This window comes from Grus americana, chromosome 4 (genome assembly GCF_028858705.1).
Source record: "Grus americana isolate bGruAme1 chromosome 4, bGruAme1.mat, whole genome shotgun sequence".
In the NCBI taxonomy this organism is placed as follows: domain Eukaryota; kingdom Metazoa; phylum Chordata; class Aves; order Gruiformes; family Gruidae; genus Grus; species Grus americana.
The window spans coordinates 47,729,002-47,754,316 of record NC_072855.1 but is presented as its reverse complement, the minus strand read 5'-3'; the positions used below and the strand labels follow the sequence as shown (position 1 = coordinate 47,754,316).

The window sequence follows — 25,315 nt, the reverse complement described above, 5'->3', positions numbered from 1 at the left end:
GGGACTATTGATGAATGTTTATGCTCACAGCACTGACTGTTCATTAGCAGAAGCTGTCATTTTTTCATCTGAGATCACTTAGCTGAAGTGTTTTGCCAGTAAATTTCTGGCACCCCTCTTCATGAGGAATGCCAGACACAGCAAACTGCTCACTACTTGCTGCATCTACACTTTTAAATAATTGACAGTTCAATTTTGTTCATTTTTACAGAGACATTGATGTATCTGGCAGTTCCTTACAAGATGCCTCTGTGCTCAAACTGCAGCCACATCTGAAGAAACAGCAGACTGGAGATGCACTATTTCTTTTTGCTCTTTCTATTTAATCTAAATACCTTCAGCCTGAAATGCCAAATATTGGACTCTACCATCTCCTTTATCTCTTTATGTATAATAAGAAGGAAACGTATTTCCAAAGATGACATTTTTATTGTGAAATAACCTGTTGGTTTTTAAAATACTGTTTTAATTTCCTCTCTGTTTTCCTGAACTCTTCAGTCTACCCAAACTAACTGAGTTTTCTAATGCTGTCCCATCGTTAAAAAAAAAAATAAATCTGAGCACACATTATTTAAATATTACTAAAATCCACCAGGGCCTTTCTACAATTTCTGACTTGATTCTTTTTTGAGGAAAACCTGGTTGAGAAGAGCTGGAGGGCACAAGCAGCTGGAAGGGGACAAGCAGTGGTTGACAGAAGGTTTGGAGACAAGTTTTGTGAATGGCAATGATGAAGGTAGGAAAGATGGAGGTTTTGCTGTGTTTTCTCAAGAGAGCCACTCTCTACGCTTGCCTGATCTCTTCCAGACCCTTGTGACTGCGCCATCAGGCAATGCAGTTGGGTGTGCTGGTCTGCAATGCCGCAGCTGTGCTGGTGGCTCACAGGCTGAAATTCAACTTTTTAATGTACCTGAAACTTGACTGCTCAACGTGGTGGAAGACTGGGGCCTAAGCCCTAACCCAGCGTCCAAAGATAAGAGCCAGCTGAAGGACCTGAACACAGGTCCAACGTGCTCGCCACGTGGAGAAGGCAAGCAGCCACGTGCTGTAATCCTAACCATCCTGTTCAATGGTCACGTATCTAAATATCCTATTAAACTCCATGGCAACAAACAAAAAGAGAACGGAAATGTAGAAATCTTGCAGATCAGTAGATGTGCTCTGAGCTTTTGAAAACTAGACCTCTTGGATAAAATTGCCTAACTTCATCATTTTGGAGGGACAGGGAGGGAACTTTAGCTTTAAACTCTTTAGTTTATTATCACATCTAAGCTCTTGCTCACATTTTTGATCAGATGGAGCGGATATACTCAAGAGGGAATATCATTCTCTGGTGGGGGCTTTACGTAGTTTTGCATAACAGATTAATGATTTTACTTGGCTTGTTTATAATGTTCTGTTGACTAGAGAAGGGTGACTTTTTTTGGAAGAAATGTTTTTCCTCTGAAAAATGTTTATTTATGTCAACCAAAATTCTTTGTGATTTGGCTGATATTTTTGGGCCAAAAATAATTAAACCTTCAAATATTTCAGAAGTTTAAATGTTTTGATTTGTCATTAACTTGAACTGTTTTCCTTCCTGCTTTACTAAGGACTTTTTAAAAATAAAAATGCTTTTATTCAGTTCTTGAATCTGTTTTTGGTGGTGGTGATGATTTTAGAATGACTCTATTCATTGAACCTTCTTTACACCTTTGTTCAATTTTGGGGGGTGTCTACCAAAACTAGAAGCTTATTGTCTTAGCATCTCTGCCATTCAGGCAGGGATAACTATTTGTCCTGCTTACTGCAATTTAGAAGTGCCTTCTCAGTGAGACTCGCGGCTGCAAAGCATGAACACTCCCTTAGCTAGCTGATCCACAAGAGGAGCGTTCGTAGGCAAAGTAGCAGTGCTCAAAACAATGCATGGGGAGCTTATGGTCACTGCATGGGTGCTACGCTCCAAACCTGGGTGCACAGTTTCTTAGGTGTTCTTAAGAGTTGGGTCTGTTTTTACCTACATAAGACTGTTTGTGCGTTTAGAGGGTTCTTTTATTTCGTTAAATATCTCACACAGGAACTTCTTAATGCCCTCTTGGCCCTACTTCTCATGCCAGCAGAGGCAGCCTCTCACTTGTGAAATGGGGTCACGCTATTGCCTTCTATCAGTGCTTCAGTGTTTTAAATTCAGCAGTTACCTTGGAGGTAAAGGCTCTAATCAGCAGTTTAGAGGGTCAGGCTCACTCTCATAAGGCCTTTCTCATCTGATCAAATCTGGATTTATTTGGTGCTCAGTGGTACAACTTCAGTAGAGGGAAATGAGTCTCACTGAACAATGCTTTTATCAATCTTGTGGCTCATGTCTAAACCCAACCCATAGTCAGTATGTTCTTGAATAACAAAAGCCAGAAAAGGACAGAAATTGCACAGTGGTCACTGTGCCCAGTACAACCATGAAAATTCCTGCACACCACGTGATATCTCCTTGATTATAGATGCAAGGCTGAAGGCTCAGCTCATCTGCTTTAGCCAGAGGATTTTGCAGAGAGCCTGAGTCATTAGCCACCACGATACCCAGCTCTTTCCTTGCATCACTGAGTACTATGAGAAATGTAGTCAACATTGTGCCAAGACAGAGTGCCATACCAGAGCAGAAAGTATCCAACTGAGCCCCTTTTGCCATAACACATCCTTTGAGTACTTTTCATTCACCGGTCTCTGGGTTAACTGCAACTTACATTTTCAGGTCATTGATAAAAGGTAGGAAACTGCATTGGTCAAAGATCTGATCCTGGTCATTTCTTTGACTAGGTCATACAGATTTTGCACTCTTCTTGTGCTGAAACTAAAATATAGTGAGGAAAACCAAGTAAAATACCAGGAACCTCACATCAGTACAGCAATCATTAGCAAGTAAATTCACAGCCTCATCAAAGTTCTATAAAATTAAATTAGTAAATTCTCTTTTCCCTCACCTCAAGTCTCTATTTCAGCCTTTGTGAACTGGCATTATGTATTTTACTGCTGTTTAATTCCCTCTTGAGTCATACCTCAGCCTTTCCAGCATTTTGTTCAGCCAGGCCAAGAAGTCCACAGTGATGACTCCAGTTGTCTCCATTTAAACATTGACTTAATATTTACATTTATATGAGTCCCTCAGGGTGTGTGGGACCACCACATTTAAAGAGCAGCCCCTTCTCAGGTATGTCTTTCAAAACTCCTATGATCTAATTATTGAGACCTGCAGCTTAACCTACTTGACTGCTGCATTAGTGGAAGGTAGTTCACCATCAGCCAGCATAAAAACATTGCCTGCTTGCCTCTTCTGTCTGTCAGCTCCAGTATTTGCCTGACATGAACTTCAGTGCTAAGTCTGTCTGCTTAGCTTCATCCGCTATGGCTGACTCAGCGGGATTAACAGCTTCAGTCATTCAACAGCGAAGCCAGTCACAAACCCAAGAACCAACCCCCAGCTCCTCATCTTCACAGTGCTGCAAGAAAGCAAGACCCATGGCCCAACCACCCTGTGCAGGAGCTCACCAAGAACAAGCTCAGCATGTCCGTCTAACTCCGGAGCATCCCGCTAAAAGCGCTCAGGATATTTGCAATGACAGTAGCCGCAGCGGGAGGGCTAAGCCTGTGCTGCTTCTGTGAAACTCAGGACAAAGCAGGCAACATTCAGTCTTCTCACAGGAAGCTTCTCTTCACGCTGCTGTTGCTTTGTTCACCCAAGTTTGAGTGCACTGGATCAAAGGTTCATCTAAACCAGCAAATCTAGTTTTTCCAGAATATGTTCCCAGGCTCCAGCCAGTTGCAGCTGAAGAATTTCCTGAGCCAGAAGCAATGTCTTTCTATTAAGACCCATAGGCAGACTTTTCTTCCACAAACTTTTGTAAGAACTTTTTAAATCTTACATACATAGGCATATATATGTATGGCACATTTTTTGTTGCTATAGATATGTTAGTTTAGAGGAGACCACATATCATTGATAAGCAAAATCAATATTAGAGCAGCTGCTTGATAGGGGCCAAATGGTTATATAAGCAAAATGAATCCAATTAAAAGCCCATTTTTCTCACAACCACAGTCTTCTGAATCATTCATTGTTCAGGCTGAAGTTTTCCATGCCTAAAGAAAGGGTTTTTTTTTTCCTTATCCCCTTAAAGTCAAAGCAAAATCCCTGCAACCATTTTTAGGTTATGGGAGAGTGATTCTAACCAAACTTTTTCCAGAAGAACTACAGTAAAAACAGATGAAGTTTGAAACTTGGCCATAACTGAGTAATCAATGAAAATTAGTGCTCTTGCATGCTTTGAAAGGAATTGGCTTTAATTTAGCAAAGTTGTAGCTTTTCAAAAACAGTGTGCTGTATGCTCATGGCTAAGATGCTGTCTACAGGTGGACGTACTACTGGGGTCAATGAGTGCATGCACTGATTTTAAAGAGATCCCTAAGTTGCTGCAGAATCTGCCATGCACCAAAGTCAACACGTAGAAGAATAATTCTCTTTTATGGGTATGATGATAAAGAAATACCATCCAGAGCTTGCTTTCACAAGCAAGCTCTCCAGCCCTTGAACCTCCTCCAACCTCCATCAGGTGCGAGAGGGCCCTGTGCATGCTCAGACTGTGGGAATAGGGTAGCAGAGGTAAAAGGGAAGGAATAAATAAACCAACTATCTTTTCCAAGAGCACTACCGAGTCTGAAAGAAACAGTTTCTCATTCTTTTCTTCTGGGAAGGAAATCCTTGCAGCAGCTCAGTTTCGGAGGGGAAGGGAGAGTCCTCCCTCAGAAAACCTAGTGGTCCCTTGGTTGTCAGGGACTTCCCTAGGATACAAATGGTGGTGATTAGGACCCCTTAAGATAGGTCTTACCTCATAACTCTTATTTCTTGGATGAGTGTTTTAACTCCTTTTCAGCCAGGGAACAGGATGAGTCCTGGGTGAACAGAGGCAACTGGAGACTCCTGCTGTTCTCTCTGCACTCCGTGGGACACGGACAGTGGCCGGGTCACCTTCTGAATGTGACCACTTTCTTTAAGGAGTCAACAAAGTTAAACAGCTGTTTGCTTAGCAGCACATCTCCAGGGGCATCTGTTGCCTCTGTAAGGAATTCACTGACTGACTAAATCATTCAGACTAGGCAAGAACCTTGGTAGGGCCAAATGCTTCAAAAATTGATAGGCCAGTGACCAAGTTAGGCTACTTGAACTTCCCTCTCTGCATTTTGGAGTGAATATTTCCTTTAATGGTAGCCACATCTGATTATTTTTAAAGCCTGGTTGTGCTTGAAACAATATAATAAATTGTGTAAGACAACATCCAGCAAAACAACAAACAAAACCCAGCCCCAGCTTCACCCAATAACATTTTCTGAAAGTTCTCCTGAAGTATCTCCTTATACCTAGGCACCACTCATTTGCACATCTTTGTTTACTTTACATGAATAAATGGTTCCCACAATTTCTGAAAGGTTTCACTTCTGGCATTAATCTTCAAAGAAATTCTTATGAAGCAATTTCCGCCCTGTCAATTTATAGCTCTTTAAAGTAAGATTCCTCTTCTGGGAATCATTTCCTTGGACAACTAATTACAAGAGCAACCCTTTTTTGACAGAATTTATAAATGCAAGAATAAAGAAAGATAACACCATTCTGACACATCGGAAAATTGCTATTGTACTTTTTTCCTATTTTTAAAGTCTTTATAGCATTTGGACGATGCATGACAGATTACTACCTTGGATTTATGCACCACCAGGAAATGCTGTTATCCAGCAGGCAACAATGAAACAACTCTAGAAGTTATTTGTATGATTTACACTTATTGTATATTCTTCTTTTTTCCCCCCTCAAGAGTTCTTCTAGTTTAATATATTTATCTACTTTGTCCTTCATCAAAGCACACAATGCCAAGTTCTGAGCCCTTTGAGAAAATGAAGTGCACAAAAAAGGTTGGCCAGGTAATATCACACAGAAGATTATGCAAGAACATGATGCTAAAATCACTTTTGATATTAAAAATGCTATAATGGATGACCTGAGGCAGGGTTAGGGATGAAGAAAAGAAAATTTCTTAAATTCTGTAAAATCTTAGGTTTTGACTGCTTTACAAGTTTCAACCCTTTTGCAAAGATGCAGCTATAACTGAGTAAAACCTGTTAACATAAATCCAAAGATAAACAAGCAATGACAACTCCTATTTCTTTCAAAATGCAAAATTACTTTCAATCTAAATTGTAGCAGTATTCCAGATTGAAGTATAATAAGCATCTGGTACAAAATAAGCAATTTATATGTTCTTTCCCAAACATCCAAAAAATATTTTAACGTTTGGTTAATCAGCCTCTAATTACCAGTGTAGGAAGGACTGGAATACTCTAAAGCATCTCAGCATAGGCAAGCAAGAACCAAGTCAGACTCAAGGGAAAGAGTCAGCTTTGAAATCCTTTGGCAACATAACATAGTTGTTTCTGTTAAAAACCCTAAATTACCTTTTCTTTTATGAGCTCCCAATCCCACTAGTTGAGTTCTTAATTTTTGTCACTTGCCATAGAAAGACTTTGATCATGTGCTAAATAGTTTTACAGTAAATGGGTAGGACTACAAATAGCAAGATACAGAATAAGGAATTTATCCTCAAGTGTCTCTCTCATTTTGATGGGTTGCCTTTGATCCCACAAAGACAGGATTACAACTTTAAAGTCCGTCCTAGCAGTGGGTGGATCACCTCAGGAACTGACCAGAGAACAAAGCACATTCCAAAGACAGAAATTGCAGGACCTGGCTTAAAACCCTGAGCTGCAATTCAGGGACTTCACCAAAAAAAGAAACCTGACCCTTGTGCCAAGCCATCTGACAACCACAGAATTTGGGAGAGCGTTCAGCTCACTTCCTTTTTTATCTGTTTGTCCAGCCTCCAGTTTTCCCCTTCAAGATCACCAGGTTTGTTCTTCAGCAGCCACTGTCAAACAAAGAGTTATTCCTTGAATCGTATTCTGTTTTGCCTATACCTTGTGCAAATGACAGGAACTGTTTAACATTTATGGGAATGTAACAGAGAAAAGAATCTGGCTCTCCATTCCTTAGGGCAGCTTAAATACTGAGGATGCTTTTACAGTGTTGAAATGCTTCAAAACTGAGGAATCGGAAGACAAAAAAGCGAGAAAAGCATTCAAAATGTCTACAGTAAAGAAAGAGAAGGAAATAAAAGAAGTTAAAGATTTATTTTTTGTTTGGTGAAAGCCAGCAGGGAATTCTTGAAATTCTTCAAGCTACATTGAGCTACATCTTCTAGATCTAAATGTGAAACTGCACAGGATTTAAGCACATGCTTCCAAAGGCATTTCAACCACTGGCAATTTCTGCTCCCACAGGAAAGCTACCTCTTTTCTTCTCGTTCCTCTACATCTTCTACAGTGTCTTCATTAAAGTTGTTTCTGACTCATAAATTTATTTTTTGAGTAGTGAGTTTTTGTTAAAATCATAAAGGGACAGATTTATTGCAGAAGGAAGCATAAAATGATGTAATTTTCATGTTGTGAGCCCTCTTCCATGTATCTAAGAGAACTGTCCTGTGTGAGAATTCCCACTGAAGCCCTGGGGAGAACTAGATTCAACTGAATTATTCCCAGATGGCTAAGTTACAGTTTTATACTTACAGATATTGAAAAGAGGGAAACCTTGTGGATGATGCCAAGAAGTGGGAATTCTTTCTCCTGTGCCCCATCACAGAAACGGGCCCCTGGCTTGAAATCCATTTAGGGAAGGGAACTGTTTGTATTGTGTTTGTATTGCAGCACTCTGACCAGCGGGAACATCCATAGGAAAAAACAGTTAAGCAAGCCACCAACAATCCATTTAAAACAACAACAAAACCTGTTGGGAAATTTCCTGGGGAGGAGATACTACTGTTATACTTAGGGCGTTTCCTCCAAAATTTCCACAGAAAATCATCCAGATTTTAGGCACTAACACATAACATCCAGTGACTGGTTCAGCCCTTGAGCCACAGACGACACTTTGCAGACTTCCAGCAGCCAGGAACTTGGGATCCAGCTGGTATTTTCATTTGCGCAGAGGACTCAGACCCCGTTCCCTGCAAGCAGGGTGCCCAAGTGGACTCCTCTCCCCCAGAATAAACTATGCCTCTTCCCTTTGTAATTGCCCTGCTCTGAATAAAAGCTACTGATAAGCTTAATGACCCTCCTGGGCTGCAAACAAGAGATTTAATTTCATTAAAAAGCCAGGAAGCTCTTCCTACCTAACTGTCTATGGTTAAAACAACCTCTCCCTGTGGCTGATCATGAGATATTCCGCTTTAAGTAGTGTGTCAAAAGTTCTGCAAATCATTTTTAGAGGTTTCTAAATGCATTATTTATAAGCTCCTTTCCTCTCTCAGAATTCTTTATAGTTGGAATTGTAGCATTAATGGAGCTTGGCGTTACAGGCGGAGACAAAAATAGAAACAATAAAACTTTAAAACTTACTAAAATATTTTATGAATAAGCTGCTGTAAAATATCAGGCATCTACAGAGCACACTGTGGTGTGAAATACTCTAAAGGCCTTATTGTCGCTTCTTGGAGATGACCTACATAACTCACTCACAGCATCTTCACTCAGAAATAGCGCATCTTTCCAAATAGAGGCTGCAAAACCTTTTCAGACCACATTCCAAAAATGTTAAAATCTTTATATATATCCCATATACATGTGTCTCATTTTCACATCTCTTCAATGGAGGGAGATGATTCAGTAATGCAACATTTAATAGAAAAATGTGCTTTCAGTCATCTGACTACAGCTCCCCAATTTGAGTTCAATTCCCAAAACTATTTTTGGCAGGAGGAGATATCTGGGGGGAAACAGAGGCAGGGAAACCAAAGAGGAAAAAGAGGTAGATTAGTGAAATTGGAAGCTTAAATAAAATGTGCCTGCCTTTGAATTTTCATGCATTATTTATTAAATGCGATCATCTCTATTACATTTCAACATACCTTGATGAAAACTCAAACAAAATATTTTTAAATATTTGAATCCCTGGGCAAAATTTGAAACAACTCTATTGATCCAAAATTCACATCAAGAAATGGCAGTTCTAGATAGCCTAATGGATTAAACAGAGCTCTGTGAGTTATGGTGCCTTTAAGAGTACTGCAGTCAGTGCCAATACTCATGATCCAGGACACCACCATCTCAGCACATTCTCTTTTGTATTTGCATTCGTGTTTTATGCGACTTTTTCAAACAATAGTATTTTCTTTCTCTGTGCAAATCAAGGTAAATTCTTTCTTCAAATACAACTGAGTGAAGCACTATTAATTCAAAAGTGTTCAACACATCTTTTTGTTTTGTACTTCTGAAGAAACATGAAGATCCTCTAACATTATTTAGGGACAATAAGCATTACTCAGTTCGTTACTAAGTGAAGGGAGAGAACACATATGAGGATGAGTATGGCTGAATTAACAGCTGGGGTATTCTGCACTCAAGAATCAAATAAGAGCTGGCTGCAAATGCTTCAGGTCTACTAATGTTAAGTCGCAATAATTTTTGGTATTACAAGAATGTTGGAATAACAACTGAATTCGATTTATTTCAAGATGCTGAAAAAGTAGGTTCTGAGGAGATTCACAAAAATTACTCAAGGACTAGAGAAAATGACTCATGGTGTGACAGCAGGAAAGGTCAATATTTTTAGTAGGTAAAAAAAGATTAAAATAGAATTGGTTACAGTGAGTAATCATATCAGAAATTCAGGTGCTCCTTAATCTAGAGCAGAGCAAGGTTTTATAAGAACCAATAGCTGGAAAATGAAGTTTGACAAATTCATACGTGAAATTAATCCAAATTCCCTCTTATAAACTGACCAAGCTCTGTTCCAATCAGGCTTGTTTCTCTCACTGGCTGTAGTGGAAAATATTAAACAATCCAGAAAAATCTATCTGTGAAAAACAATCCAGAAAAAATCTGTCTCTACCTATGATCTTGTTTCAGCTCTGTTCTTCCCTTTTTAAAGGTCGCCCTTTGCTCCCTCTCTAGTAGTGCTCTCCCCACCACACTATTCATTGACAACATACTCTGCAATAAATGTATAATGTAATTCTAGAACTAACTCTTATTTGCTGCTGTGTCAAATGCTTTTCTGAAACTCAAATACATGAATTCCATTGAATCTATTTATTGAGCTACCTCCTCAAAGATGGCAGGGTTTAGGCACGTGACCTACTTTGATACCCGTGCACAATACTATTTCATCTGTGACATGATTTTTCTCCAAAGCTGATTCTAATTTGATGGAGGTAACCATTCGAGGTTTGTGTGAATCACTTTCCCTTCTTTGCTAGGGGGACTCAATCATGATTTTCTAGTGGCATGCTCTCAACCCTTCCTTGATGAAGTTATTTAAATGCCATGCCATACCATGCTGTTGAGCCAGTTAACTCCACACACACATATTCTTTCACAATCTTAGGACAAGGGCTATTCTTTCCCCTCTATTTGAGCACAGTAAGATCTTTGAGGTATGTTTTCACCTTATGTGTAGTCTCTTTTCCTTCCCTGCCCTTACTATTAGCTCTGTCCTGTCATTCATCCCATGGTCAACATCACCCCTAGCTCTACTGCCAATTAAAGATTAAAAATGCTTTCACTTGAGTCAGGCAAGATTATTTTTAACCTCTACCTCATTTTCCAGGGATCCTACTTCTTTTCTTCCTTTTTATGAGCAAAGAACATTTGGCAATTTGTTGTAATTTTCTTAAGTCTATTTACTGACTTTTTGCAATCCTTACACTTTGTCCCCTTTAAAACATACATCCCTTACTGGGTAGTGCATGTTTTCTTTGCTCTGGATAATCTTTGCTATCCAGACAGTTCCAGCTAATGTTCACTTCTTTGGCTTGATACAATTCTAAACCTCCTCAGCATTCAGACTGCTGGGTGCCAATGTCTTCACCTCTATATTTAAGGAAGTTTGCTCTTTGAAGTCAGTAATCCTAGAATTTAGCTTACATGACACAGTAGGGAATATGATCAAAGCTATTTTGGGTAGTGTAGCTATGTCACCATGATGTTCCACTTGAGCTAATGTACTTTGAATCTGTTAGCCAGAGCAAAGCATGTGGCAGTACAGCTTCAGATATTCAAATCAGCCCATTCAGAACTAATTTGGTTACCTTTGCTAGCCAGATACTGTTGTGTAGACATAATTCTTAGTTACAGACCTACTTCTTCCTTTTATTTGAACAGGTTGGTGGTTTTTTTTTTTAAACAAAACTAACTTTTGATTACAGATACGAGCTTCTTTTCTACATTCAAGTCTTCCATAGTGTGTTAATTACTTATCAAAATAAAAATTAATACAGATCACCCTTTGTCATTAACTGTGTGAATAAAGTGTCAGCTCTATATGGTCCAGCATGATTAGTAATGTCTGTTCAGCAGCCATGCATATATTACTACAAAGAAACATCCCAGCAGTACAATTACAGAAAATCCTATGCATACATATACACCTGCATCTAAGTCAACCTTAGAGACTACAGCAGGCTCTGTAACCAACCAAACCCAAAAGGAGCTCTTTGGCTATCTTCTCCCAAAGTGACAGTAATCCAAACCAGCTTTATTTTTGCTGTCCCTCCCCATTTCTTTACAGCCTACAGCATTAGTAATGTACAGTGCTACCACATCACCTTTTGCCTTTAGTTCTGCTCTCCCTGGACAGCACACGTTTTTTTGATACTTGTGTTCCAATTGGAATTATTATACTTGATTTCACATTCCACATGAGCAGTTGAAGCTTCCAGCATGCTGCAAAATACCTGAGAAGCATACAGGAACCTCAGTTGTATCTGTCTAACCTCATTCAATAACGTACCTCACCTGTCATCACCCACTGCATCATCTACCTGATCCCTATTCTTGGTGGTAACGCTTCTTTCTTACCCTAACAGAGTTACAGAATAATTTAGGTCAGAAAAGACCTCTTGAAGTCTATAATTCAACTGCCTGCTCAAAGCAGTGCAAGCTTCAAAGTTATATCAATTTGATCAGTGCGTTGTTCAGTTTTGCAAACCTCCAAATCTCTTGTCCATTCCCCTTGCCTCTGTGACTCCTTTCTCCCTTATCCCCTCCCCACTCACCTGATTTTTCTCTTCCAGGTAAGAGAACCAGGCTTGTGTCCTCCCTGACCTTCTCCGCACTGTCTTCCCCTATCCTCCTCTTCTTGGCAGAGTGGAGGAACTCTGCTGTAGGTCACCTAGGCTGCAAGGTCTTGAATCCTCAACCTATCATGACTATCCTTGACAGACTCCAGCAGACTGTTTCTTTTCTTGTAAGACCGCAGGTGAGCAAAGGAAGTGGTTTTGCTCCTCAGAGGTTATTTCTCAGTATCAGGTCTTTAACATGTAATTCTGTCCCTGGCAGGCAGCACAACTATCTTCTGGACCAGTTGAGCTGGGTGGCACTCAGTTCTTCTTAACAGGGAGTCCTCCCTGACAGATCTGCTCCATGTCTGTATGTATCTATGCTCTTCCTTTCAACTGCAGTTTATCCCCTCTTCTCTGTCATAGACTTTCACATATCACCTTCTTTGTTCATTGCTGAGACTCATAACATCTCTGCTTAGGAGATATATGCAGCAGATAAAGGTACACACATTTCAGAAGCATGTAATCAGCAGTCACTGGAAGGATTTTGCTCAGATTGTTCATAATTAATTTCTCTCTTAGGAAGAATACCCCCAAATTTGTCTTTTTTATTATTTGAGGCAGTTTTTTGGTAAATTAAGCAGCTCGGGGGTGATGGGTTTGATGGTGTTCTACCAGTCCCCACCATTGCCACAAAGCATCACTGATTCTGCCATAGGATACAATATCAGTTTTGTTTATACACATGAGCATTATCATTGCTACAAAACAAGAGCTGTAACAAAGGACTAGCAGCTCTACACTCCCCAAAGAATTATCTAGCAGTCTTCAAAAGATCTTCCTAAGCAGTTAATGTCTCAAGCAGGCGGATGAACTGGACGTGGCTTTTGCTCAGTCTCATGTTTTAAAATTCAATTATCAAGATGTCCTCCTTGCTTCGTCATTTCATCTTTACACTACTTGCAGTAATCAAATTTCCTTGTTGCTTTTTATTTCTATGGTATAAACATCACTACTTAACTCAATTTAAGTCACAAAATACCTCATTAAACCCCATCCAGAAACTGTTGGTAAGAGGAGGCTTGTATTACTAAACCCTCGTTTATATCTAATTATAATGATGGAACATACCACATTATCTTAATAGGAAACATTCACATCTTGGCTTCACACCTTAACTGATTAGGGATCAGAACCCCCAATTTTCAGTTATTAAAACTAAGTTACAAGAAACATATGAGGGATGAAAATGGTGGACACTGGAACATTTTAGCTAGATATAGAAAAAATCTGGAGGAAAAAGTGACTTCAAATGTACACAGCATATGATATTCAGCAACAAAGTTATATGTAGCTTTCTGCAATTCTGCTGCCAGAGAACAGAGTAGGCTGCTGAAACTTATCTGTCTCTACCCAGTGAATGTGTGATCAACCAATGGCACAAGATGCTCCATTAGTGTGACAGAAGCCAAGATTCAAAGTGCAAAAGCTATATGACTCCGGAGTTCAGCTTAAAATTGAAAAAAACATGCACCTCTCAAAAAAAACCCATAAAACCCCCCAAAACCTAAACACAAAACCCCCAACCACCACTCAACAACCCACTCGACAAACCCCAAACCTTTCCTGGCTACCTTGATGTTAACAGTTATTGGAATCACTCTGAAGACTAGTGCTACCCAGCACTTGACCTCAGGTGAAGTGCTTACAAGGTAAAGACAAGGAGAGAAATGCCTGTCTGAAGGCACGATTATTCCGTGCGTTCAGTAAAAGCAGTAGCAAATCAGGCAGCAGACCGCAGTTTACATAAAAGTAGAATGAGGAAACAGTAAGTGACCTTTCCCTTACAGACCTTCTCAGACTTCTCTAAAAGTCACTCCAAAATAAGCATATAAAGTAAGGCTTGCATCAATCACCGTGAAGCATAGAGGAACCTCCCCTCCAAATTACACCCCCCCTGCCCCATCCTGGTTCTACTCTCTTTTCCAGGCTCTTGATTTCCCTTCTTTTAATGCTCCTTCCTGCTGGTTTACAGCCCCGCACGCCAGGGAGCCAGTGCTCTGCTGCCAGTGACTCTTGTTACAGTACCAGGGAGGCACACATGTTGTCCATTTCTTCCAGGTGCGTTTTTTTTATTCAAGTCCCACTGAAATCAGTGGAAGAAGTCTTGGGGTGTTGGATCAGAACCCAGTATTTTCAAACCTTTTGAAATTAAATGAACCCTACAGTTTGTTAAAAGGGAGATGCTGGAAATGAGTCTACACGCAGCTAGACGGAGCTTGAGACAGGAATTTCTGAGGTCAACACAAGTAAGCTTGACTTGCTACTCATTTTTTTTGTTATGGCACCAGTAAGACCATTTTAGAAACTTTTTTGAATTTCCCATTTGAAAGTTTTCAACGAAATGCTGTAGGCATATGTAAGTAACAGCAAGGTGTTCCCTCCAGGCTGGGCTACTGAGTGGGCACCATCTAGCCCCATCCGCTCTCAAATGCCATCTTTACTTAACAGCTACTGTTGGTTGACTAGCTTTCTCAATCAACAGCTCAGTTTCCATTTTCTGAGAGCTTTTCATAGGCAATTAACATGCAGTTTTAGGGAAGGCAACCAGGATTGTGTTAAATACTCTAAGCTTCAAAAGAAGTGTTAAATGTAAGATTATTTTCAAATGGATAAGGTGATATGGACATGGCTGACATTTTTAAGTGTGGTTTGTAGTATGACAATCCTTTGTTTTGAACACAATATTCAAGAAATTTGAGTTTTCTAATTGTAATGACATTTCCAACTGATGTTTTGAATACTATGGTGGATCACTTCAGTCCTTTACCATGACACCTGCATTTTCAGGCATGTAGTTTGTTGTCTAATGCTTCATCCGGCACAGGACTTGTTTGGGTCAGTCAAACATTTATACAGTAACAGGGCAACAATTTTGATTTTTGTGACTATCACATCAGCTAAAGGATTTGGTATTTTCTGCATTGCTCAAGTAACTCATACATGTCAAGAAACAGAACTATTTCACAATTCTAGCCTACCTTGATGCCTCTCTGTATTTCTTACAGATGCTCTTCTATTACATTTTATACATTTCAGAAGAAAAGCATCTGACATTTTATGAGGAATGGCCCTAGCAGCAATGTAAAGTGCAAGTCTAAACCAGAAAGTTTTAGAGCCTCATTTTTCCTTTCTGTAAGGCCCCTTTTCTTTTGCTAAGGCATCCACATTTTTCCCAATGTTTTTAAAATGTTACATGTATTTATGGCAGAATTTTCAAAGCCACCAAGAGGATTCGGATGCCAGACTGCAGTTCTTTTTAATGAGATCTGAACATCCAAATCCATAGACAGACTGAATATACATTAGGCTTTGTATACGTGCTACCGAACAGCTAGCAGAGCTAGCAGCTATGCAACATTCAAAAGTATATTCGATTTGATTGTGCAACACCTTAGTTATTCCAACCAGATCTTCTACAGGGAACTAAGCCACATACTGCCATAGTGAGTTCATTCTGTTATGCCAGATACCAAGAGCAAGAAGCTGCAAAGCCATTTCACTTACAAAGTAAGCCAAATTCTAAATATAAAGCTCCCACCACAGTATATTCAATTACAAAGTTGCAACTGCCTCCTCTTCCAATTAGCCTTTTTACAGGATTTTAGGGAACACCACCCTCCATTCTCAGCCATCCAGTGCCAGTTCCCTCCCTGCAAGGATTCCTCTTTGCCCATCACCCCCGGTGGGGAGGTTTTCAAGGAGCAATGTAGTCAGCACGCACTGGGAGGGAGGAGGTCTAATCCCAACGGCTTCACGTGCCTGCGATGGCCAACTGGATTGCCAATTGGCCTTTGACTCCATGAGCTGTAGAAGTATGAAGCTACATGGGCACAATTGTCAGTCTGGTGCTAGCTGATGTTCTAGTAACATTTCTTGTCAGGGCAGCATTTTTTGGCTTATAGGTCTCCCAAAGAGAAGAGTTAAACATAGTTCTTCTGGAAGCTACGTGTCAGTTAAAAAAAAAAGTGACATACAGCAGGGAGAACTGATGGCAATCGAATATAAATGACAGTAGGAATCGGCAGTGCAATAGACTTAGCAACAAGGGTTCATTTTTATAGGAACTATTTTTATCTAAAACTGCTTTAGGAACAATTATGTCTTCAGCTGAAGATAAAATACAAACTAAATATGGACTTGTGTAGGCAACTAGTGTTTTTAGTATCATTTTAGAAAATATATGTATTTTTATAATCTGTAAATGATGGATTCCCTAAAAATATGAAGGTTTTTCCTCTTTGCACAGGAATCTGCTTGAATGTCAATTTAATGATTACTACTGGTAGATGGAATTTTGATATCCATTTGGTAGTGATTTACACCGGTGTTTTCAAGGCTGCCAACAAGCAAATCCAGACGGCAGGCAGCCAAAATTCCAGAAAAGACAACTGTCTTTTATTTTATAGCTTATGCATTTTGAGCTTAATATGATTTTCCACTAACAAGTTCTGTACCTTCTCCAAAGTGCTAAAACTGGTGTGCAGAATTGCAAAGTAACACAGCCTTTTCGAGGCAAGATAATATTAAACTCATGGTAAATTATAGAAGTTATACTGTTTACTTAGGGGAAAAAACAGTAAGGTTAAAAAGAACTACACATGATTTATTGCAGACACTTGTTTCAATGGTCACATTTTTAAGCTTGACTATATACAAACCGACAATATATCAGCTAAGTGTTGTTTCCTGTTTGATAGAGAGTGAGCAAATACGTAAGAGACAAGGAAAAGATTGCTGTAGCACTTGAGCAGCACAAAGTATGCATTGGTTATATCATGCACTTCAGTAGGATGCAAATCACATCTAATCTTTTCAGAAAGACATTGAAAACAAGCTGCATTTGAAGGAGCAAAATGGGCACAAACATAGTTTTCTCACTTTTCAAGCAGAACTACAGGAAGTGGGCACACGTTAGCATGGTGAGGTCCAAATCTTGTGCTAAATGACAAAAAGCCACAACACACTGCACACATGATGCTGATCCCACAAGGTCGCTCAGTCTAACCACACTGTATGCTTTTCTTCCACCTGTTATGACCTGTAGAATATATACCTCTGTACACATCCAACTTGTAACAGATTCCCCGGCACCAATTAGACCCTTCCCTATAGCCCAGTTTTAATACACGTGATGCAAGAGACTTTTAAATATACACTGAAGAGAAACCAGAGTTACTCTAGATGTATTTTCTGTGTATTTTATTGATCTGATACAATATACAAGCATACACAGCAGTATAGGCATGTGTATGTGCCTGGATATACATACATACACAAAGTGCCACATGTATGATACATACAACAAACAAGGCCAGATTATCTGGTCTTGCAGAGATCTGCCCAGCACAGGACCCAGGACCAGGGTGAAGGCATACAAGCCCTTCAGAACTGTAACACTGTCCGTTCCTACAGCTGCCTGGGGACCAGGACAGCTTCTGTAACAGGACAGAGAGACAACAGATATCTATTTTAGATCTAGTGATAGAGAAGATGGTTGCTTTTATCTTACCACAGCACAAAAATAAAGCCTGCTGGGGAGCCATGGCAGATGATGAAACTGCACCAAGCCCAGCAGGTTGTTGGGACCCAGGGACTGAGATGTGGGAAGCCTGGGCAAACACTAGAGAAAGAGTTCAATAAGAATCCTTGCTTCATTCTTTGCCCACACCCAATCCTGCCATACTTACACATCCCTCTAATACCCTCTTCTAATACCACCACAGAAGTGGTCAGAACCCAACAACATGCTAATAAAGTTTTTCCACAGTAAAGAATTACTACCATTTATTTGTTATGGACATATTTTATCAGAAAAACATGAAAATTGGCCAAGTTGGTTATCAGGCACCTGGCTGTGTGATTTACCTAGGAAACCACAGTTGTTGGGAGCTGAAAGAGGAGATGTCTCATGGCCTTACAGTGTATTCTGGGAAGAACAAGAGGGAAAATTACCAAGTTTACGACTATTTTATATTTTAACTTTTTCAGCTCATGAAAACAGAAAGAATACTGGCGATATAGCTCTGACAGGCATATTTGGCTTGTTAAACAATAACAAAATACGTTTTAAATCATATTTTTTACCATAAAATACTGACACAGTTAATAACCTAAACCTGAATTTCTTCCTCTGTTGCAAGTTCATGGCTTGGATCAATAAGACATGTTCCTATCATTTTCCCATCAGACATTACTGGAGAAGCAGTAGGGGTCTGCATGGTAAGTAAAGAGAGAGAAGGAGAAAAACTGGGGGTCATGGTTGGTGGAGGGTATCCAGGATTATGTATAAGCGGAGAACGAGGGCATTTTTTAAATGCTTGCCCTGATAGTGTATTTGGCATTCGTGGTGGCACTGTCCTTATGCCAGGCTGAGCTACTGATGTTATCAAGGGAGGAGGGAAAACAAAAGATTTCTTTTCCTTAGGGAAGCTATGAATGTGTACATTTTCATCTTTCAGTTTTGCAATATCATTAAACACTGAGGCAAGAGGTTGAAATCTGGGTTCCCAGCTGAGCACATAATCCCAGTTATAACCACCTCTGAGATCTTCATTAGAGGTGCCAAGAGTTACAAGTGAATCATACCCAGAGTCCTGCCTATCTGACGTTAAGACATATTCTCTTGTGAAGTCTGTCATTATGTCTTTCTCTTTTATTCCAGTTTTCTTAAGTGTTTGAAACAACATTTTATGTGTGTAGGCTGTGTCACAGGCTTCTTCTCTGCCTTCCCTTTTAATGGCCTGCACACTCTCCAAGCTTTGCATGGTAGCCATGACATCTGTTTCTCCAGACTGACAGGAGAGTTGATCAGACTCTCTTGGGATCCCCGAATCCGGCACCCGTGAGCCGCGCTCGCTCAGCGCTGAGCCAGTGCTCTTTCTGCAAGGATACTCATTGATCCTTTTGATTTCCTCGTCCTCTGCAGTTTCTCCTTCAGCAGAACCATGGCCACTGGAGTCTGAATGCCTGCAGGGGACACCATCATCCTTCCCCTCTCTGATTCCTGCCAGGCTCAGCCATTCTGCTATGGCACCCATGGGAAGCATACTGCTCTCAGTACTTTGGATTTTCGGGCAGTCCTTATCTTCGCTGGCTGAATTCCCATCAGTAGCTGAGGAGGATACTGCTACTTTTTTCACACAAGAGTTCATTAGATCTTTCCGCTTATGTCTCAGAATAAGGGCAATAAGACTGACTACAAGCAGTAGGAACACTATCAAAGCGACTGAAACACTAATGGTCAGGCTGTATGCTGACACTATGGGATAACTCTCAGGAGAATTGGAAACATTAACTAAAACGGTGCATACTGTGAACTTTGACTCAATTTTGGGGCTATGAGCTCTTACCAACAATTCCAGGGTGTCATCATTCCTTTTGCTGCCATTTTTCTTTCTGTGAACAGTCTGAGTCAAATAAATGTTACCACTGGTTTGATTCACAGAAAAGAATGGAGAAGTTTTTAGCAGGGAATAATGAACAACTCCGTCCAGTCCACCATCGCTGTCTGATGCTGTCACTCTGCCAAGCAACTGGCCTGCTTCATTCTTCTCAGGGAGATTAAAGAAATACTGATCTTGTGTAAACACTGGGTCAAATTCATCTCTCCCCTCAATATCTACCTGAACTGTAACTGTAGCCAGTGAGTCACCTTTGTCTTTTGCTTGGATTATGAGACAGTATCTATTCTGACTTTCATAGTCAAACATTTGTTTTGTATGAATATCTCCTGTCAAAGGATCAATGAAGAACATGTCGTGGTCTCTAGGAGCTTCACGATGAGCCAAACACGAAGACTGGATGGAGTAGGTAAGGTGTCCATAGGAGCCTTTATCAAAATCCAGTGCATTAACAGCGCACACAAAAGAAAAGGTAGGCAGATTTTCACTGACAATGCAGCTCAGGCTGGGAAACAAAAACAGTGGGGCGTAATCGTTATCATCGAGGATGCTAACAAGAACAACATAAAAAGCCACGTTTTTTACATCAGCTCCTCCATCTGTGGCTTGGATGATCAAAGTGAATTTCATGGTATCCTCATAATCCAGCATTTTCATCAAATCCACTGATCCTGTTTTCCCATCCAAGCGAAAATGTCCCCTGTCATTTCCAGAGATGATAGCATAAGTGATCTCTGCGTTAGTGCCTGCATCCCAGTCATTTGCTGAAACTTCAGTGACATGACTACCTACAGGGATGCTTTCTTTAACATGAATATGGTACTCTGGGCTGCTAAATACTGGAGGATTATCATTAACATCCAGCACAGTTATTAGCACAGTAGCAGTTGAATTCAAGGAGGGCGTTCCACGATCAGAGGCAAGGAGGACCAAACGGTGAGAGGAAGCTGTTTCTCTGTCGAGAACATTGCTCAAAACAAGCCTGCCAACAAGTTTGTAAGATGTTTCTGACTCCATGACACTTGTTTCCACGGAGAATAAATTCTCAGCATTGCCATCAATAATAGAGTATTCAACATATGTGTTTTCATGTGTCCAATCGTAGTCAATGGCTGAAAATGTGAGGACACTTTCTCCAACTGATGCATCCTCGCTTACGCTGACATTGTATAGAACCCTTGTAAATTGAGGGGCATAGTTATTTGTATCTTCTACATGCACCTCTATGGAGGTAACTGCACTCAGAGTGGGACTGCCACCATCTGTGGCTTCTATCAGGAGTTGAATAATTTCCAGCTGTGTCACTGGTCCCGTAGTGAACACTGAACCTGAAAATAAAACAGAATTAACACAAGCCCACACTTCACACTCACTAAGGCAAGTAAATGTGATTCCAAAAGCTAAATCTAACCTCTCATAGTTGAAAATGACTCAACTGTAATGGCTGCACACCCCAAAGTAACTTTCTCGCATCCAGAGAGTAGTGGGTCAACAGCTCAATGTCTGGATGGAGATCAGTGAAAAGTGGTGTCCCTCAGGGGTCCGTATCAGGACCAGTACTGTAATATCTTCATCAATGACATAGTGGAATCGAAGTGCACTCTCAGCAAGTTTGCAGACGACATCAAGCTGTGTGGTGTGGTTGACACACCTGAGGGACAGGATGCCATCCATAGGGACCTGGACAAGCTTGAGAAGTGGGCCCATGTGAACCTCATGAGGTTCAACAAGGCCAAGTGCAAGGTCCTGCACATTGGTTGGGGCAACTTCCAGTATCAATACAGGCTGGGGGATGAAGGGACTGAGAGCAGCCCTGCCAAGAGGAACTTGGGGGTACTGGTGGATGAAAAGCTGGACATGAGCTGACAATATGCACTCACAGCCCAGAAAGTCACCCATATCCTGGGCTGCATCAAAAGAAGCATGACCAACAAGTCAAGGGAGGTGATTCTGCCCCTCTACTCTGCTCTGGTGAGACCCCAACCTAGAGTACTGTTTCCAGCTCTGGAGTCCTCAGGACAGGAAAGATATGAACCTGTTGGAGTAGGTCCAAAGGAGGGCCAAAAATGATCAGAAGGATGGAGCACCTCTCCTGTGAGGACAGGCTGAGAGGGTTGTTCAGCCTTGAGAAGAGAGGGCTCTGGGAAGACCTTATTGTGGCCTTTCAATACTTAAAGGGGGCTTATAAGAAAGATGGGGACAGACTTTTTAGTAAGGCTTGTTGCAGTATGAAAAGGGGTAATGGTTTTAAACTAAAAGAGGGTAGATTCAGACTAGATAAAAGGAAGAAATTTTTTACAATGAAGGTGGTGAAACACTGGAACAGGTTGTCCAGAGAGGTGTTAGATGCCCCATTCTTGGAAACATTCCCGGTCAGGTTGGACAGGGATCTCAGCAACCTGATCTAGCTGAAGATGTCCCTGCTCATTGCAGGGGGGTTGGAATAGATGAGCTTTAAAGGTCCCTTCAAACCAAACTATTCTATGATTCTAAGAAGTCATACCTAATGCTGTGAAGCCAAGCACAATGATGCAATATCAAATGCACATACTGCATTTAGACCAGCAAAAATTTCTTTTCCTAGTAACAGGTTGAACATGCAAACTGCAGAAAATTAAAGGAAAAACAAAGCTAAGGCTCCTTATTAGAGATGGCTATGCTGTGTGAGTTCATTACTGAAGGTCATTGGTTCTCCTGTTTGCTTGAAATCCAGTAACAGCATTATGGGCTTGTTTGTTATTTAGATAGGTTTGCCAATAAGTTATGTAAACGTGTTTTATTCAAAGTGCTTATCTAAACATGGAGGTTGGACTAGATGATCTTGAAAGGCCACTTCCAACCCAAACCATTCAATGACTATGCTCATAAGCCATCTATTTCTACTTCACTCTTCACAGTGTGTAGCTAAGCACCACAGAGACAACGCTGTGTGACAATTCTCTGATCGCAGTTGAGAACAGCCATTAGCTGAACATAAAGACACGTTGGTGAATACAGAGTAACAAATGGGTAAAAGAGAAAACAGTTTTAACTAGGTGAGACATTTGTACATTCAGTATTTGTAGTCACCATGACTCAACAAACATTGCATTTAAGAATTCACCTCATGTAAACACCTGGGAACAGCACATAAGCAACAAGAACTTGCTCACTGAACAATAGTTGCACATCATTTTGGCAGCATCTAGTATTCTCTGAAGTTGATACTCCCAAAAATCTCACGTACACATGCAAAGAGACACACACACAGTTTTCCACTTTCCAGTGTTACAACATTAGGCCAGAAAATTTAAATCAGTAAATTGAAGCAAATTATGTACTTTGGAGAGAGTGTGCTCAATTCAGAAAACTTTTAAATTCTATTTAGGATTATACGATAACAAACTCTCTAAAGAAGCAATCTTAAAAACACATTGCTCAAGCTGTAGAGAAGCTCCATTATGATAGGTTCAACTTGTATTGAAAAATAATAAGTATGAACTTAAATGGAATTAAATCTAATACATGAGGTGAAACGTTACCAATCAGTGCAAAACGTACAGCAACTTTTCTATGTCAGAGGAATGGCACCTATAAGATGTTGTGACTAGCTGCCTCATGTATGGTTCAGGGACAAACAGAACTCCAGGCTTTGTGCAATCAGTTCTTCATCCATAATAGCAGATTTAGCCAAAACATATGGTGGACTTTGGCCACCAAAGATTTCCAAAACTCAAGTGAGCACTGCCAATAGGTGAGGAAGTGCAATAGGACTCTTCAATTTACACTGAAAAAGCTGAAATAATAAACCATGCTTGCAGACTCACCATTCTTGTGATCAATGGAAAATCCCTCAGAGGAAGGGAGGATTTTGTAGGAAATCATTCCATTATGCTCTGAATCCCTGTCCACAGCAGAGACTGTCAGAACAGTGACATCCGTAGAAATGAGCTCTGGCAAGCTCACCTGACATATAAAGCAAAATTACAGTTTTGATAGAGCTTGATAAAAGATTTTGAACATTAAAAAAAAAGCATTTTCCTTCATTTGATCTTATTAGAAAAAAAAAAACCCATATAGAGTTCCTAGCTTTGGAAAAAGTTTCACCTACCTGTTTTCTTCTGGGACAAAACTATAAAGAATTGAGATATTGAAAATGATGCGTACAATACAGCCAAAATTTATGGTAAACTTTAGTAAAATCCATCCAGTTCATCATGACAATGAGTTCAGAGAATCACTGAATCTCTTTTTTCAATAGTATGCTAATGGAAGGAATACCTACAATGGACTACAACTAAAATTGGCTTTTCTCCCTGCTTTCAGAAACACCTTGATTTTCGTACATGGAATACAATCTGCAGTCCCCATTTGGAGTATATGATTGACCATTAAAAAAACCACACATGTACCCTGAAAATACCAGCACCAGAGCACTTAATCATCACTGGATTATTCCTAGAATTTAGTTTTTCAAAACACTCCCTTTTTTCTTCATATAATCTAGGAAACCAAGAAAGTCCTCTCCCTTCTTAAGGGCTTCCATTATTTGAAGTCCAGGTATAGTACTTTTGTGACTGAAGTTTCCTTCCACCTTATAAATAGAATTTCAAATGAACAGTATGATACAGCAGCTACCTTTGTCAGAACTTCAAGTATTTATATCATTTTAACAGAGTGATTATATGTATATAATAGCCATATATGTATATATATGAAACTACATATGAAAAGTATAAATATGAAAACACTTGAAAGGACAATAAAAGGGTAAAAATTACAGGATGATGAATAGGGAATTATACATATCGTTGACCAAAAAGAAGCAGTGTATCTTACTGTCCAAGCAACACATCAAAACATCAAGATTGTGGAGAGAGAAGCTCAGCTGTTTACATTAGCATCGTCAATATAGCTACACTGTTTTGCATCAGTTAATAACTCTGCCTGTAGTGTCTGCTCCAATCTAAAAAAAAAAAAAAAAAGTCCTAGCACTCACACAAGCAAGTACTTGCCTAAACTATTCTCCAAACTCAGACACATAAGAGGGCTGAGGAAAACTTAAGGCAAGGTCTAAAAAACACTTGAGCATTAATAGTGCATTTTTTCCCCCACAATGTAGACTTATGAGCTTAACTAGGCAATTTACACAAATCCTGACAACTCAGGCACCTGAAAGTTTCACAGGTGCCTACAAGTCTGTCCATTTGTCTGCAAGTGACTAAACTGCTGCGCCTGCACACACTGAGGTTGAAATTTCTTTACTAAGCCAAATGTTTAGACTTATTTCTTGACTAAATCTGTCTGAGATTTATAAATGAAGTATTATTAAATCCAAGTCTTCTGTGGTGCCTCATATTTTTGGCTCTGAGCACATCTACCACACACAAAAATCTCCAAGTCAAGTAAACATCTCAGTTCATGGGATCACAGAATGGCTGAGGCTGGCAGGAACCTCCAGAAGTCATCTTGTCCAACCCTTGCTCAGAGCAGGGTGCCCATGACTATGTATAGTTGAGTTTTGAATATCTCCAGGGATGGAGACTTCACAACCTCTCTGGGCAACCTGTGCCAGTACTCAGTCACCACAGAGTTTAAAAAAAAAAGTTATTCCTGATATTTAAACAGAATTTCCTGTATTTCAGTTTGTGCCCATTGCCTCTTGTCCTGTCACTGGACACCACAGAGAAGAGTCTCACTCTGTCTTCTTTACTCTCCACACATTGGTAAGATCCTCCCTGA

The 25,315-nt window shown here is 40.1% G+C and overlaps 1 protein-coding gene across 2 annotated transcripts in view; it reads right to left on the bottom strand.

Annotated features, from left to right (window-relative positions):
- Positions 1–17,396: 17,396 nt before the first annotated feature.
- DCHS2 (dachsous cadherin-related 2) overlaps positions 17,397–25,315 on the bottom strand; it is a 122,862-nt gene continuing 114,943 nt past the window's right edge. The window contains exons 19-20 of one of the 2 annotated variants that reach the window (XM_054825623.1): positions 23,401–23,539; positions 17,397–20,922 (exon numbers count right to left, since the gene is read on the bottom strand). In XM_054825623.1, the coding sequence (XP_054681598.1) occupies positions 18,305–20,922; positions 23,401–23,539 (2,757 nt within the window). In that variant the 3' untranslated portion in view covers positions 17,397–18,304. The remainder of the gene's footprint in view (positions 20,923–23,400; positions 23,540–25,315) is intronic. The other variant, XM_054825624.1, reaches the window with a different exon arrangement.